General features: G+C 27.7%; 1 protein-coding gene across 1 annotated transcript in view; it reads right to left on the reverse strand.

Moving 5' to 3' along the window:
- The window catches only part of LOC107449012 (dynein axonemal heavy chain 2), an 89,033-nt gene that overhangs the window by 64,313 nt on the left and 9,839 nt on the right, over positions 1-14,881 (reverse strand). Inside the window, exons 9-15 of the mRNA XM_071180342.1 lie at positions 13,653-13,791; positions 12,200-12,432; positions 11,767-12,120; positions 4,717-5,012; positions 3,468-3,657; positions 1,937-2,111; positions 878-1,005 (exon numbers count right to left, since the gene is read on the reverse strand). Coding sequence (XP_071036443.1) covers positions 878-1,005; positions 1,937-2,111; positions 3,468-3,657; positions 4,717-5,012; positions 11,767-12,120; positions 12,200-12,432; positions 13,653-13,791 — 1,515 coding nt within the window. The remainder of the gene's footprint in view (positions 1-877; positions 1,006-1,936; positions 2,112-3,467; positions 3,658-4,716; positions 5,013-11,766; positions 12,121-12,199; positions 12,433-13,652; positions 13,792-14,881) is intronic.

Consider the following 14,881-nt stretch of genomic DNA (forward strand, 5'->3'; position numbering starts at 1 on the left):
ACTCCATGATTAGAGATTAAACATATTAACTTTATCAAAGAATACTGCTACATTTTTTAAAATTCAATCAAACATAGTTTTATTTGTAGCTCAATCATTCGTCTTTATGAAAATAAGGCAGATAGTTTTGATAATAAGTCAGGTTGTTTGCTTTGATAAATAACTTCATTGTCATAAAATATTATTTCAAACTATCGAGTGATACTAAATTCACTATATTTCCATTAGCTAATGCAAATATCTTGAAAAGAGCTTTAGTTTTTAACAATGCCTGTGTGTATGAGCATAAAATTTCCAAATGTTACCACTGCATTAAATTGAATAATAAGGAAATGTGATTCTAAGAATAAAAAGTATCTGTACTTCTGGGGAAAACAAAAGCTTGGACCCTTTTAACCAGTAGTGAAATAGATTCTCCAGGGTAAGTCCAAATCTTCTCTCATAAGGTGACAGGCTTCAGATGACTAATAATTGTCTTTGGATGACTGTCTCATTAACAATTTTTAATGTTTTGTTTTAAGGTAAATCACAGAAAAATTCAAATAAATCTATAGAAATATGAATTAATCAAGACTTCAAAAATTATTTTTTATTCAGATTTCTAGAGCATCAGCAAAAATTTTTAATTACCTAAAGTTTAGTTTTAAATAGATTTGAGTTATTCCTATATGACAGCATATTACATACAAAATTTCAAAATTTGCTAATTGTTAAAACTCATTTAGCCATGAACTTTATTATGCTTCATAATTTATTAAAAACCTCTTATAATCAAAAATTTCAATCATATTTTGCAAGCAAAATACAATTAGCTAAAACATAATTAATTTCAATCAAAGAGCAAATTATATATATTTTTTTTTATACTTCATATAACCTTTGCTTCTTGAAAGCCATAAGAAAACAGATAAACTTCAATTATAAGCTTGCAGTCAGGAGATATAATTGAAGCAGGTCTGAATACATCAGACAGGCCAAATGGTATACTAAAATTGGAGCCAGAATCTAACAGGAATAAAATATCAGACGGTTAAGTAAAATAATAGCAAACAAACATATTATAAGCATTAAGTATATCTAAGTAAAAATAATAAATTAGAGTAATTTTTTTTTTTTAAATTTAAGTACATGTTGATACTTTATAATGCATGTTAAAACTAATTAATATTATGTAAGGTGGATAAATAATAAAGTAACAAATTTATAGTGTAGGTAGTATAAATATAAATATTGCAGAACAACCCAATTATGATCAGAAATCTCAGGAGAAATTGAAAGAAGATGAATAGAGGCAAAATGCTACAAGAAGAGTGATTACTTGACAACATTTATTGGACATTATGAGTACAAATTGCATACAAGATATCATAATGGTAAGAAAGATCTTCATAGTTTTCAATATCTGACATTATGCCTGCCTAACACAGATGAAGCATTAATTGCTGGACATGGTCAAATATTTGGAGCACAGAGAATTCTTATCAAAAGATCCAATCTAACTCTACAAGCTCATATTAAACAGCAGGTTTAACAACTTTCCACATAAAAAACCAAGACTCTATAATTGTCTATGCGTAAGGGATGTCTAGTAATACACACACAGTGCTGCTAGGTGCATAGTGGCATCATAGAGTGGGGTGCACAGCATAGTGGTGTTCAAGAACATTATTAATGCTGCGCTGCCATGAAATTTTAAGTCCTTATAGTAAGATCAATATATTTTTTATTTGTATAGTTAATAGCTAATGGGTCTTAATGTTCTTTTTTAAATTGGATATTTACACAACTTAAAGGGTTAAAATGCTTTAGATAATAGTATTTTCAATAAAAAAATTATCATTCAACTAGTTTTAAAATTTTTAGTTATTTATAACTAGCTTATTTCTATCCTATCTACAAAATTTTAAAAATGGAGTACGTTAAATATCCAACTCACCAAATGAAAGAAAAATACCACATCTGTTATTAAGAGGAGTTTTATTGCCCATAAAAGAAAAATAGCTTTCTTTTCTTGCTTGAGAGTTGAAAATACTGCTCACTTCTTGAGATAAAACAGATATGATTTCAGTTTTCAACAAATTAAATCTTTCAAATAATCCCCACGCACCAATCTGCAAGTATTTATTATAAAATTAAACATAATTAAATATAAGTTATTAATACAAAAATATTAAAAAAAACTATTAAATAGTCTGAAAAAATAAGCCTATTGCAAAACAATGACAAGTCAATAAAAATGAATTTTCAAAACAAATTAATTGCGCATTAAATAGTTTCTTATTTTATCAACCACTTAAATTTGTATACTACATTTTTTCTTCCTGAATTCTTTATGCTTGACACAATTTAATTATGTTATACTGCTTTACTTTTTTAGATATTGGTTCAAAATAAGGAATCTCTGCCTCGCTTATTTCATCTTTCAATCATCTTCAAACAATTTAAATATGGGATATCATTGCTTCCCTAAAACTTTTAATTTTAAATTGTTTTTAGTGACATATACTGAAACTGTTTTACTTTAAATGAGTCATTTTAACATGATTTTGAAAAATTGGTATAACAACTTTATTGTTTGATTATATGTTTATTTTAATAACCTAATTTTAACTTTTTCCTTAAATAAAATTTTTTGTATGAAATAATGAAGTTTGACTTTTAAAGTTTATTTAATTTTATCATTATGACTTTAAAAGAGGATAGTGCAAAATGTTTTTCAAATTCCATAATACATATATTTTACACTTTTTTTTCACAAATTATTTATAATTGCATAACAATAAAACCTGAAATGAATTTGGAACACTATATTTTTTAAATTAAATGTTCCAAATTTTTCATATGTGATATTTATAAACTTTTTCAACAAAATTTCAAAATAAAAAAAAGTGAGTTCAGTCTATAGTTGAATTCTTGTGAAAAAATTTGCAGGATAAATTTTTGTCTAGTTTTAAAAGATAATCTGTCTGCTGAATTAAAAATACAAAAAGTTTTGTAACATAAGATATATAATGTATTGTTCTTTTATAATCAATTTTACTTTCAGATGATTTTTGATTTTTATTTAAATTTTATAAGGTTGAAAATAAACCACAATAGATAAATTAATTTATTTTACATATTTATATAGAGTTTGTAATTTAACAATTTCCTTTTTTAATTCTCAGAAAAGAAAAGAAACATTTTTGAAAAAGCAATTAGATAAAACCTTTTTGCTACAGCTTAAAACATCATGTCCATATTTATAATTTCTGTAGATAAATTAAAGTCAATAATAACTTAAATATTTTCTCATAAATTGAGAATTTTGTGCATTAATAATAAAAATAAAATTGTGTAAAAAAAATAAGACAATGGAAATTGCTATCAATTATTAAAAGAAAGCTTTAAATTATCCCAAATATAGATTTACAGGTTTTTAATAAAATAGTATTATTAAATACTAGTTATAAAAACAGTATGATTACCTGAGCTAGACCAGACAGCATGCGCATTAAAGAGAAATGAGTCATATTTTCAGAGCAGTTCATAATAAGCACATAATTTCCAAAAGCTTTTCCAACCTCCTTTAAAGTTTCTGTCTTTCCAGAGTTTTTGCAACCTTTCAAAAATGCTCCTTGATGCAGATTTAGAGCCGTAGTAATAGAAAGAAAACATCTATAATACAATTAGGTTGTTTAAAACCTACGTAAAAATGACAATATTTATAGTGCAGAATAAAGAAACATAATTAATTTAAATTATAAATTATGTAACATAACATAAATGTTAATAAACTATTTAAAAAAACTTAATTATGTACTCGTTAAATATGCAAATTAAAAATAAACAATAATCGGATGTAGATTCACAAATTTGGGAAAATCAAGTATAAATAAATAAAATAATAAAAATAACTTGCAAAGGTTTATTGAAAATGAATAACATTAAAACAAATTTTAAAAAAAACTGCAAATGTAAAACAGCTTCTTGTTCGCAGTAGAACTAAAAATAACAAATGATGGAAAATCCTGAGCATCAACTCATGTTATCAAAGAAAAAAAATCATTAGTTCGCAAGGTATTGGCCCCACCTCATTTCACTTGCAAATGGGAAGTGAGGGAGATCTGTTACTAATGACAGAAAATGTAACAAAAAACCACAGGCTTCCCAAAGCCATGAAGAAAATCAATAGCAAAATTTTAGTAATAAAAGTTATGAAGGGGTTATGCTTTTGTTTTCCACACATTTCATCAGTAAATTCAAAGGGTTCAGTTTCTTCCCAGCTTTTTTTTCTGCTTGCATCTTTACTTCGTTAATTTTCTGATTTTTTATTCTTATTATTCTTTAGTAGGAAAAATGAAAAATAACAAAATAAAAAATCGAATTCATTAACATTGGACTTCAAAATTATGAAAAATCAAATAATATTGCAGAACCCCTGGAAGACCTACCACATAAAAAAATTTACAATTTAAAATATTTTTATGAAAAAATTGACAATTATATTCAGGAAACTATTAAAAATTGCTTAAAATTATATATACTATGAAATTATGAGTTTTGGGTTGCATTTGAAATGCAACATACCTAGTTTGGTTTATTTCACACCGTATTATCTGTAATGTGGCAGTAACAAGAACAGCTTTATAAACTTACACATTAACTCTGTGGTACTGAGAAAAATCTTGTCTTTTATTTTGAAGGGCAGTATTAATGGTTGAAAAAATAGCATACCTGTCTGTATTGGGAGTGATTACAAGTCTATCAGTATTTCCAAGATATTCAAAACCATAACTAAAAGTAGAATTTGTTTGTCTAATCATGCAAGTGTTTTTATCATAGTTCATATAGAATCGTAGGTGAACGATCCATTCAAAAGCTGCTACATTATTACACACGTACTTCATCAGGGATTCTATAACATCACAAGAGTGAACAATACTCAATATAAGATTCATTATTTTCTTTTGAAGCAAAGGCTTAGTTTCTGGTTTTCTCAGTCTCTTGGATAGCTGATACAAAATATTTCTCTGAAAAAAAGTTGTTGATATTTTTTATTGACATACATTCACTTTAAGGAACTGTAATTATACACAAAGTATAATTTTTTAATTTCTCTGAATATAAATAATATTGATTCTTGATAAAAAAAAATCTACGAAAATTAGAATAAAACTTATTGGTCAAACAAATGCAAGAAATTTGTATTTTGATTAAAAGTTTTATTTGACTATATTTAAATGCGTTTTTTAGACAGTGAGTTGCCCTGCAAATATTTTTTAAATAGGAATTAGAATTTTAATTCAACTTAATTTACATATTTGATCTACTAATAAATTTACACGGGTTGAACAACCAACTAGATACTCAGAAGCGGGAAGGAACAGTAGCTACAGTAATGAGCTATGGAGAAGGACAAAAGTTTTATCCCCAATGGCAGCTTGGAGTCAACTCATCAACTTTAGATTAACTGGTACACAATGCTGAGTACATACCATTGATTTCGCAATTATGGATCCTTAGTCTCCATCATCTCCTGGTCCAGGTTATTCTTTTGTGGGAGTGCTTTACTCTATTCAAAGCATGTAGGTATAGTTTTTGCATGGGGGGGTGTTTTGTGATTGAGGAATTTATTATCCAAATTTAATTTAATTAAACCAATTACATACATACAAGTAAAATATCAAGAAATTGTATTAAAAATTATTTTACTAATAATATACATAATTTATAAAATTAAATTAAGCCTTTTGCGGCGAGACGGAAGTTTATCAACTATTTCTGATGGTGAAATAATTATGTCTCTATTATTTGCTATTAGAGCCAAACCTGTGAGTCTCTCTTGCTCCATTCTGTTTCTTAAATATGTCTTTACTCTATTTAGGGATGAAAAAGTACGTTCGGGCGTTGCTGTAGTCACTGGAATGACAATTAAGATCCCTAGTAGTTTTTTTATGTGGGGGAAAAAAAGCTCTTTGCACGAGTCATAGGTTTCCATGACACTCACAGCAGATTTGCACATGGCCCACTTTTTTTTCAACGTATTGTATTCTGCTTCTATTGTGTCTAAAGAACTTTCTTTCAAATATAACTCCTTTAAATCATGTAAATGACCTCTGGCATCATCAATAAACGAGTATAACTAACAATAAACAAGTATTTCCAGTTTTGCTATAATGTCAGAATGCGAAGTAAATCGTGCTATTAGTTCTTCGATCATATGGTCTAGAAAAGGGTAGAAAACATTCCTCTTATAAAATTGCTTCGGCGTACTCGCGGGAGCGTTACTCCTGCAAGTTTGTTTGGACACAGTGCGAGGCATCTCTAGCTCATTAGTCCCCAGCATAGTTTTTGCTTTTGCAATGATATTTTTAAATATGATGTCATCATTATCACATCTGATTTCTGTTAGTGACTCGATGACGATCTTAACATGTTCATAAGCATCGCAGAGGTTCAGAGAAACTGCCTGCAGTTCTACATTTAAACATGAAGTATAGTGAAACACTTTATTTAAAATTACTAACGACACTACGAACTGAGAGTTCTGCATGCTTTGCGCAAATTGAAACGCTTCAGGATCTCTTTTTTCAAGTATCTGCAATACTTTTATGATTGCATCATACATTTACACAAATCGTTCCACAGCCTTGTGTTTTTCTGTCCATCTCATTTCACAAAGGGATATTAATTGAGAATGAACATTTTCATCCATTTCATGTGATGTTTTCTTGAGCACAATACTCCTTATAAAAGACTGTCTGAAGTAGTTTACAATAGATTTTACGGTTCCTATACAATTCCGAATAACTGAGACAGTAGAAGAATGTGCAATCACTAAATTAAGCGTATGTGCAGCACAATGTACGAAATGTGCCTTAGGGTACCGAGCACTTATCAAAGTGCGCACGCCTCTAAATTTTCCACTCATGACTGCAGCACCATCATAACCTTGACCTACCATCATCTCCAGATCTAGTCCACAGGAAATCAGCCTTTCTATTATGGTATCTGCTAATGCGGTTGCTGTTAAGTCTTCAACTTTAACAAATTCTATAAGGTCTTCACGAATAATTGATTTTTCATCAGAAATATTCAAATATCATATACATAATGACAACTGCTGTTCCCTTGAAACATCCTGCGTTTCATCCGCTAAAACTGAAAAATAGCCAGGCCCTTTATTTTTCACTCTTTCTATGATAGCCTTTTGAACTGTATACCCACACAACTCTATGATTTCATTCTTAATAGTAGGTGATGTATACATCGACCTACTATCTGGTGCCTGATTTTGCAAATGCATTTTAAGAGTATCATCACCAGAACGAGCTTGATACCGAAGTAAAGCTCTGAAAAGAGGCTCTGTGAGCCCTATCGGACCACTATCATCGTTACCTCTTAAGGTCAATTCTTGTCGACCGCAAACAATAAAATTTTCTACAATCGCAATGAGTTTCTGGCGATTTTCATTAGCAATTTTCTTTTTTTCAATGTTCAAAGTCTGCAAGACATCTTGGGTTCTTCCTGATGTCACAGAAGAAAATCCATCAGCTTTTTGAACAGAAAATCGATGGTATACCGTTTTTTCATGTTTCTGGAAGGTTTCCTTGGCTTTCCTCCAGTTTGAAAATGACTTATTAACAAGAGCTCCAAGCTGCTGTTGACCACGACCACCAAAGTCTTTTCCAAATAATACACAAATTTTGCAGAGAGCTCCTTGTAAATAATCGGTATAAACTAGCCAATTATATTGTGTTCACCAGTGACGTTGAAATGACAAGTTTCTACTTGTACTTATTGGAAACTGGTACCCAGATGATGGAATCCAAGAGTCATTAAGAGCTTTGAAAAGTTCCTCATCATTTTCTGATGAATGTTTCACATATCTGCCAATATCGCGTTCATTTATTATCGACGCTCCTGAGTGATCTAAAAATAAAAGTAAACTTATTGTTACTTTATACTTTTCCTCTGGCACAAAAATAATATTAAATAATAGGGATCATTTTTGAATCGCATATACTTTTCTTAAATATTTTTGACTCCTCTCCTTTTCTTTGTCACATATTTCGCTATATTATATAGATATATGCTAGTAATTCAGAACAAAACATATGCTATGGATTATATTTCTAAATTCATTTTTAAACTTTAACTACGTTTTTTAATAACATTTGTAAACGTAACAATAACAATGATTAGCTTTGTACTTATTTTGATGAAAAATATTTAAGACAAACTACCTAAAATATTTAGGCTGCTTATTTTAAATATTTTTACTTTAAGCAAAATACAGAATTTCACACTTTTTGTAACTCCACCTCCTTGTCACAAACTCTCACAATTTCACAAACCACTTCCACCTCTCCAAGCGTGTAATCATTTATGGACACCGTCTTATTGGAATTAATGTTAATGATAAAGTTTTAAAAATATAGAAAGTATAATAAAAAGAACGAAAATTATTTTCAGTCTGAAATTTTTAGGAAATATAGTAATCGCAGAAAATTGATATGAAGACAACATTTGTGACAAAAGAAATCTAACTTATTAACAATTTCTGTTTTCATCCCTAAATTTACTTTTTATCAAAAGATCATTTTTTACCTTTAAAATACACTATCTATTTAAAAAAAAAAGGGTATTTCAGAATATCCCTACCAATACAGTTTCTCACTTTTTAGTTTCTCATATTCTCCTTTTCAATGTTGAAGTTTGGTTTGTTATCTTAGGTATAAAATATTGAAAAATAATATTTAGGTTGTAAGATGTGTATCATAAAAATAACGAATTTTTTGTGATTTAATATTATCTAAATTAGTTCTGCCCGGCAGTTGTGCTTCTCATATGATATATTCTTCCTTTTAACTAAGTAATAAAAATGCTTTTTCAAAAACAAAATGCAGTAAAAATATCCAAAAATTTCAGTAGTAATATTATTAGTTCATTTTTCTTATCTATATATATGCATTCATACTAATATGACGAATCATGCATATACTGTAGCTTCATGTATAATAAACAAAAAATTAAGTGGACCACCCTGAATAACTTTTAATATCAACAGAACTTTACGTTCCTAGACTTAATCTTAATGGTTCAAAGCGGTGACCTCAAATATGCTAATTAATTAGTGCAGATGATATTTTAAGTTACGAAATCAGACACAAAAACGTGCTTTCTCTGAATAAACATACCTTTTTTTCCAACGGATTCAGAACGCAGACCTCCAAACTTTAAAGAGGAGACGTAATCTGTGAAATAACGAAGAGTGAAACAAAATTTGGATCCCTAAATTTTAATTTTCGCTTATTTCACCATATCTCGAGAACATTTTATGCGAATTAAGAAATATTTGCACACAATTATGAAATTTGCTTATCCAAATATAATTTCATGAAAAAATTAAATTTTGTTAAAGATTTATTATTTTATTTAATAATAGGCAAAATAATTTTGAATTAAAAGGTACACAATGTTTTACATAATTTTAAAGTATGTAATTTTTCATGGTAAAATTTTTTTTTCAGTAAAATCAGTGGAATAGTTATCGATTGATCGAAAAAAGTAAAAATTTCGATTTTAAAAAAGTAAAAATTTCTCAAGAACTATTCTACTGATTTTGCTCAAACTTTGTATTTTTTCCAAGTAAAATTACATACTTTAATATAATGTAAAAAACTGCATACCTTAGAATTCAAAACTTTTCAACTAATATTAAATAAAATAATAAAAAGTAATAAACAATAAACTACTAAAAAGCAATAAATTACTAAAAGTTATTTTTTATGGAATTATTTTTGGCTAAATAAATTTCATAATTTTGTGTGAGCATTTTTTAATTCGCTTAAAAAGTTCTGGAGATATGGTGAAATAAGCAAAAAGTATAATTAACATTATGAGAAACAAACTTTGGATCTCTTTCTAGACCAAATTAGGGAATCGCTACCTCTTATATTTTGGAGTCATAATACGTCATTGCGTCTAATGTCGTAACTGAAAATATCGTCAGCACTAATTAATTAGCACATTTCAGGTCACCCCCCTTATCAATTGAGTTTGAGTCCTAGAACTTGAAAATCCGATCATTAGGACCAAAAGTTATTAAGGGTGGTTCGCTCTTTTTTCCCCCCTTCTTTTTTGGTATACTTTGCATTATGATATGATCATGTCAAGTTCACTAGGTCATAAATATTATTTGGAAACAATTTAGAGCTAAAAATGGGTGACAACTTATGTTATAAGAATATTATAACGTTTCGTATATTACAGCAAAATATTTAAATAATTAAAATATAATGAATAAATAAGTTGAATAAAATAAAAATATTCTCAAACATTTTTCTAATATTTTTTTTTGTTTTCAAATTATTCAAAATTTTAAAGTTAGCAGCTTGTCTATGTTCTCTCAAAATTGATTAAAATTCTGCTTTATTCATTGATATCTAAGAATAAGCCAGCAAAGTTGAGGAACTTAATACTTAATACTGTACTACTTAATCTGTCCAAAAAAATCTAATTTTTCAGAATTGAAAATGGATTTTGTTTTATGCTTAAAATATAAATGTGAAATTTTTTGGGATTAAATTTTGCCTTACAGATAGTTATCTGGAATCTGTGTTATATTAATTAAAAATCAGAAACAATTTTATTTGAAAATGTTGTTCTAGACATTGTCACTATAACTAGAAAAGTGGTTTAACAATGTAATATATATTCTCAAAAATAATAAGAAATTAAACACAACAGTATAAACTTACTTGCTGTAAATTGAAAGTCTTGTGAAGTTGATTCTAAATCTATCGAAGGAGAAGAAGGAGCAAAACTACATTCTTGGCTAGATATAGAGATACTCGAACTGCTGCCATTCCCGATCATCATCAGAATTGCTCTTTTTTGTTTTGATAAAATAATCTAATACAGAAGTTTTCACTGTACGCTTCATTTAAAAGCTAAAAATCACAACCAGTGATCTAAATGAAGATCAAAATAAAGACATAAGCCATAAACGTCGTTGATCGCTTCCCTTCGAATGGGATATAAGTGAAATTCAAATAAAAAGAACATTGAAACAAAACTACCATTATTATCAAAAATTCACATATAAAAAATATTAATAAAAAATTCATCTGTTCAATGCAAATTATAATGCGCTTAAGCAGCCAAAATAACATATAAAAAAATGAATTCCTTACCAAGTATAATATATGGGTAATTTCAAAAAATACGACACATAGAAATTTTTTTTTTAATTTTTAACCCTTTGGAATGGAATACAATATTTTTTTTAAAAAAAATACTCATTTAGTAACATAACCCTAATTAATAGATTATAGAGAGCAATATACAATAGTTAATAAACATTTAGCAGTTTTATATTATTCCTCGACATTCAAGTGCCAGAAAAATTACAATTTATAATTTTATAGCTTTTACTCCATTTCATTTTTAGTTAGTCTCTGTGTTATTTTATCACAAGACTCTATAAAATAGCTCAGACTGAATAATATAGTTTATATGAATTATTTAGACAATTCAGGAAAATGACAATGTATAAAATATTTAAAAATTTTCTAAAATTAAGGAAAAATTATCTATAGTATTAAAAAAAAAGACCTTGTACAATGGGGGGGTGTTTGAACACCCTGAACACCCCCTTACCTATGTCCTTGACTCTATTAGATACTCAATCAGCATTGATGACCTCCATTGAAGTCAAATTGAACTTTACAAACAATTTTTAAAATAAAAAGATTTTTAGGTATAATTAATAATTATTACCCATTTTTTCTTTAGCGCTTTCAAAGCTGAAGTCACAGCTGTTTCTTGAACCGTTTTTATACCTTGGGTAACTTCTGCAGTCCACTGAATCATTATAGCGAGGAGACATACTTGTCCAGGAAACTTAGTCAACCATTTTGATGTACCAAAATCATATTCTTCTTTAGATAAAGCTGTCGAGAGAGCTTGAAGACATTTTGATAAAGATGTTTTAAGTGCTGAGTGCATCATTTTTTCAATCTCTAATAACCATGATTCAACAGGACCTTCCAAGTTTATAGGATTTGAAAACTGAACACTTTCATTGCATGAGGAATACATTCCTAATGCTTGATTTGTGACTATTTTCTCCCTCTATAAACAGCAATTTAGATGAAATTAAAATAATGTTTAATAACACAACAATAAAAAACATATCAATAAAAAGACAAACCATTTTTTCTTCCGTTTTTTCCATTATTTCTAATCTATGCAAGCTGTCAAATAACTTCTTGAGATAGGGTTGAATAGCAGTAGATTTTTGTAGACCAATGATAGTAAGCAAATCATCATTTGAAATAAAGTAAAAACGAGGAAAGACACGACGCTTTGAGTCTAAATAAAAGTTCAATGATTGTTGAATGTCTTCAATCTTTCTGTTCAGTTCATACAATCTGTCAACAAAACCTGAAAAGAATATTTAAATTTTTCTTTTCGAAATCATTTATAAAAGTATTACTTCAGAATGAATTATTTCTGAAAAAGTATTAATTTGAAAAAATATTTTTTAAAACTAGGATCGAATAAATTGTTTCTTAATAATTTCTTCAATTAACTGAAATAATTAGCCCAATTATTTATTTTTTAGTGTGTTCAAAGCATTAACAAATGATTAAAGAGCTAAGTTTCCATTGTTTTAAATATTAAAAATATTACATATAACTCATACAAATCACAGAAATTTCTTTTGATTTATAAATATTATATTTGATACATAATAACAATTAAGAGAATTATATAATTCTGAAACCTTCCAGCGGATATGTCAAGTTATTCGACAAATCTATAAAATAGTTAACTAAAATAAAAGTTATTTCTGGGCCTGTTTTAATGCAATTTTTAACAATAATTATTAGAAAATATAAAATTAACATGAAATTAAGATATTAAGTACCGCTTCAAAGGCACCTTGATAATACCTTCATCATATCCCTATTATGCGTATAATGACATTGTGGGTCATGGGTTGCTATACAAGTTTTAATCCTTATGATTAACTTTACCTCCACTAGAAATTTGCTGCAACATTTATGGAACACCCTGCATATATATTGATACATCCTGCATATATATTGCATACATATTGATAAACAGGTATTGGATCGTTAGTAGAAGCATTAATAAAATAACTGCTATCAACTGCTATAAGCACATTAATATCATAACTGTTCTCATAAACTAAAATACTCACATAAAAAGTAGAAAAAGCAAAATTTAATAATAGGATTTACGTTTTCTATGCTTTTTCTTTCAGCTCTTACACATGAAGCCAGAAAAACTTCTTAAACAAAAGTGCATTCTGATCAAAAAATTAAATATTTATCATTCTAAAAAATAATATATGTTTGCTATTTATACACATGAGCCATACATAAAACAAATAATCAAAATTAAAAAAATAAATTTTACTAAGAAACCTATTAATCAGAGGAACAAACAAAAGTAATATAACAGTATAATTAAAAAAAACACAAAAAAACACAGTTTCTAATTAACACTGTCAGAAATAAAATGTATAATTTCTAATTGACATTGTCTGAAACAGGATATGTTATTTTTATAGAAATATTTTATGCGTATAGATTCAATTTAATTGAAAGGACAAATAAAAACTTAAGATTCCAAACCTTCTTCATGACAAGTTTGCCATGCCAGTTTAACAGATTTTATAACATTTGACACATCTGCCCACAAAGTGATGACTTCTTGGAATTGAGGAGACTCTTTAGAGAGTTCTGCTTGACCAACTTGAACTGAGAATATAACCTAGAAAAGTTATTCAGAGAAAATGGGGTCCAAATATAGCATAAAGACAATTCAATGAAATGCTCTAAAATAATATATTGCATCCTGAAGATAATAACATCGGAACTCAAAGAATTCTTTTTAAAGTGCAGCAAAAATAAAGTTCACTTACATTATAAACGCACAATGGACATAATTAACATTTGTATAAAAAATTGTGCGTTCAAATAGTTAAGAAAGCACGATTATTAAGTTGTTCATTTATCAGTTCAGGAATAAGTAACTCATTTGCTTTAAACAATTTAAACACTTAAAAATTTAACTGAAAAGGTAAGGTTAACATTAAATTTTGTACCTTTTGAGTTGTGATATTATACTCGCTGAGGTGTGACATAAAAAATTATTTTAATAAGCTAAAATAATGTACAAATCAATAAAACAAACAGTAAGAAAAAAATCAGATAGTGCAAATCAAAAAAAGAATGATTTAGAGGCTTCCCTAGGAATTAGATAAAGTATTTGATAGAAAAAAAAATTCAGTGCCTTCAAATCTTTTTTTAATGCCAAGAAATTTCCCTTTTCATTGCTAAGCAATTAAGAAGCATGTTGTAAAATTTCATAAAATGGTAGTTTATATGCAAAAATTATAAAAGATTATATCAGATGGAACCTAAAAATTTAAAACAAAGAAATTTTTAAGAAACCAAGAAATTTTGAATTTGTGCTAAAATCTCAAGAACAATGAAAGGGCTCAAGTTTTAAAAATATAAAGTAGTCTCGTGAAAGGGCAGAAAACATATCAAAAACTTTGTAATTCCATGTTTTTTTTTCAAAAATAAGTCTTTCCAAATTAATTGTGTTTTCTTTTAATAAAAAGATATTTTAAAAAGAGAAGAAATTGCTAAAAAAAATAAAGATAATAATGCTTTGTGTCTGTATATAATAATTTAGGTAAATTTTGATAAACGTGGACTTTCCATTTTGTTAATGTAGATTACATTAATGAAAAAATTTATCAGAAAGTTCATAGAAAACTGCCATGATTCACTGATGGTGAAGTCTTTTCTGTTACAGATGTTTTTGCAAAGCTATTTTTTCATTAGTGATGTTC

This window comes from Parasteatoda tepidariorum, chromosome 4 (assembly GCF_043381705.1).
Source record: "Parasteatoda tepidariorum isolate YZ-2023 chromosome 4, CAS_Ptep_4.0, whole genome shotgun sequence".
In the NCBI taxonomy this organism is placed as follows: Eukaryota; Metazoa; Arthropoda; class Arachnida; order Araneae; family Theridiidae; genus Parasteatoda; species Parasteatoda tepidariorum.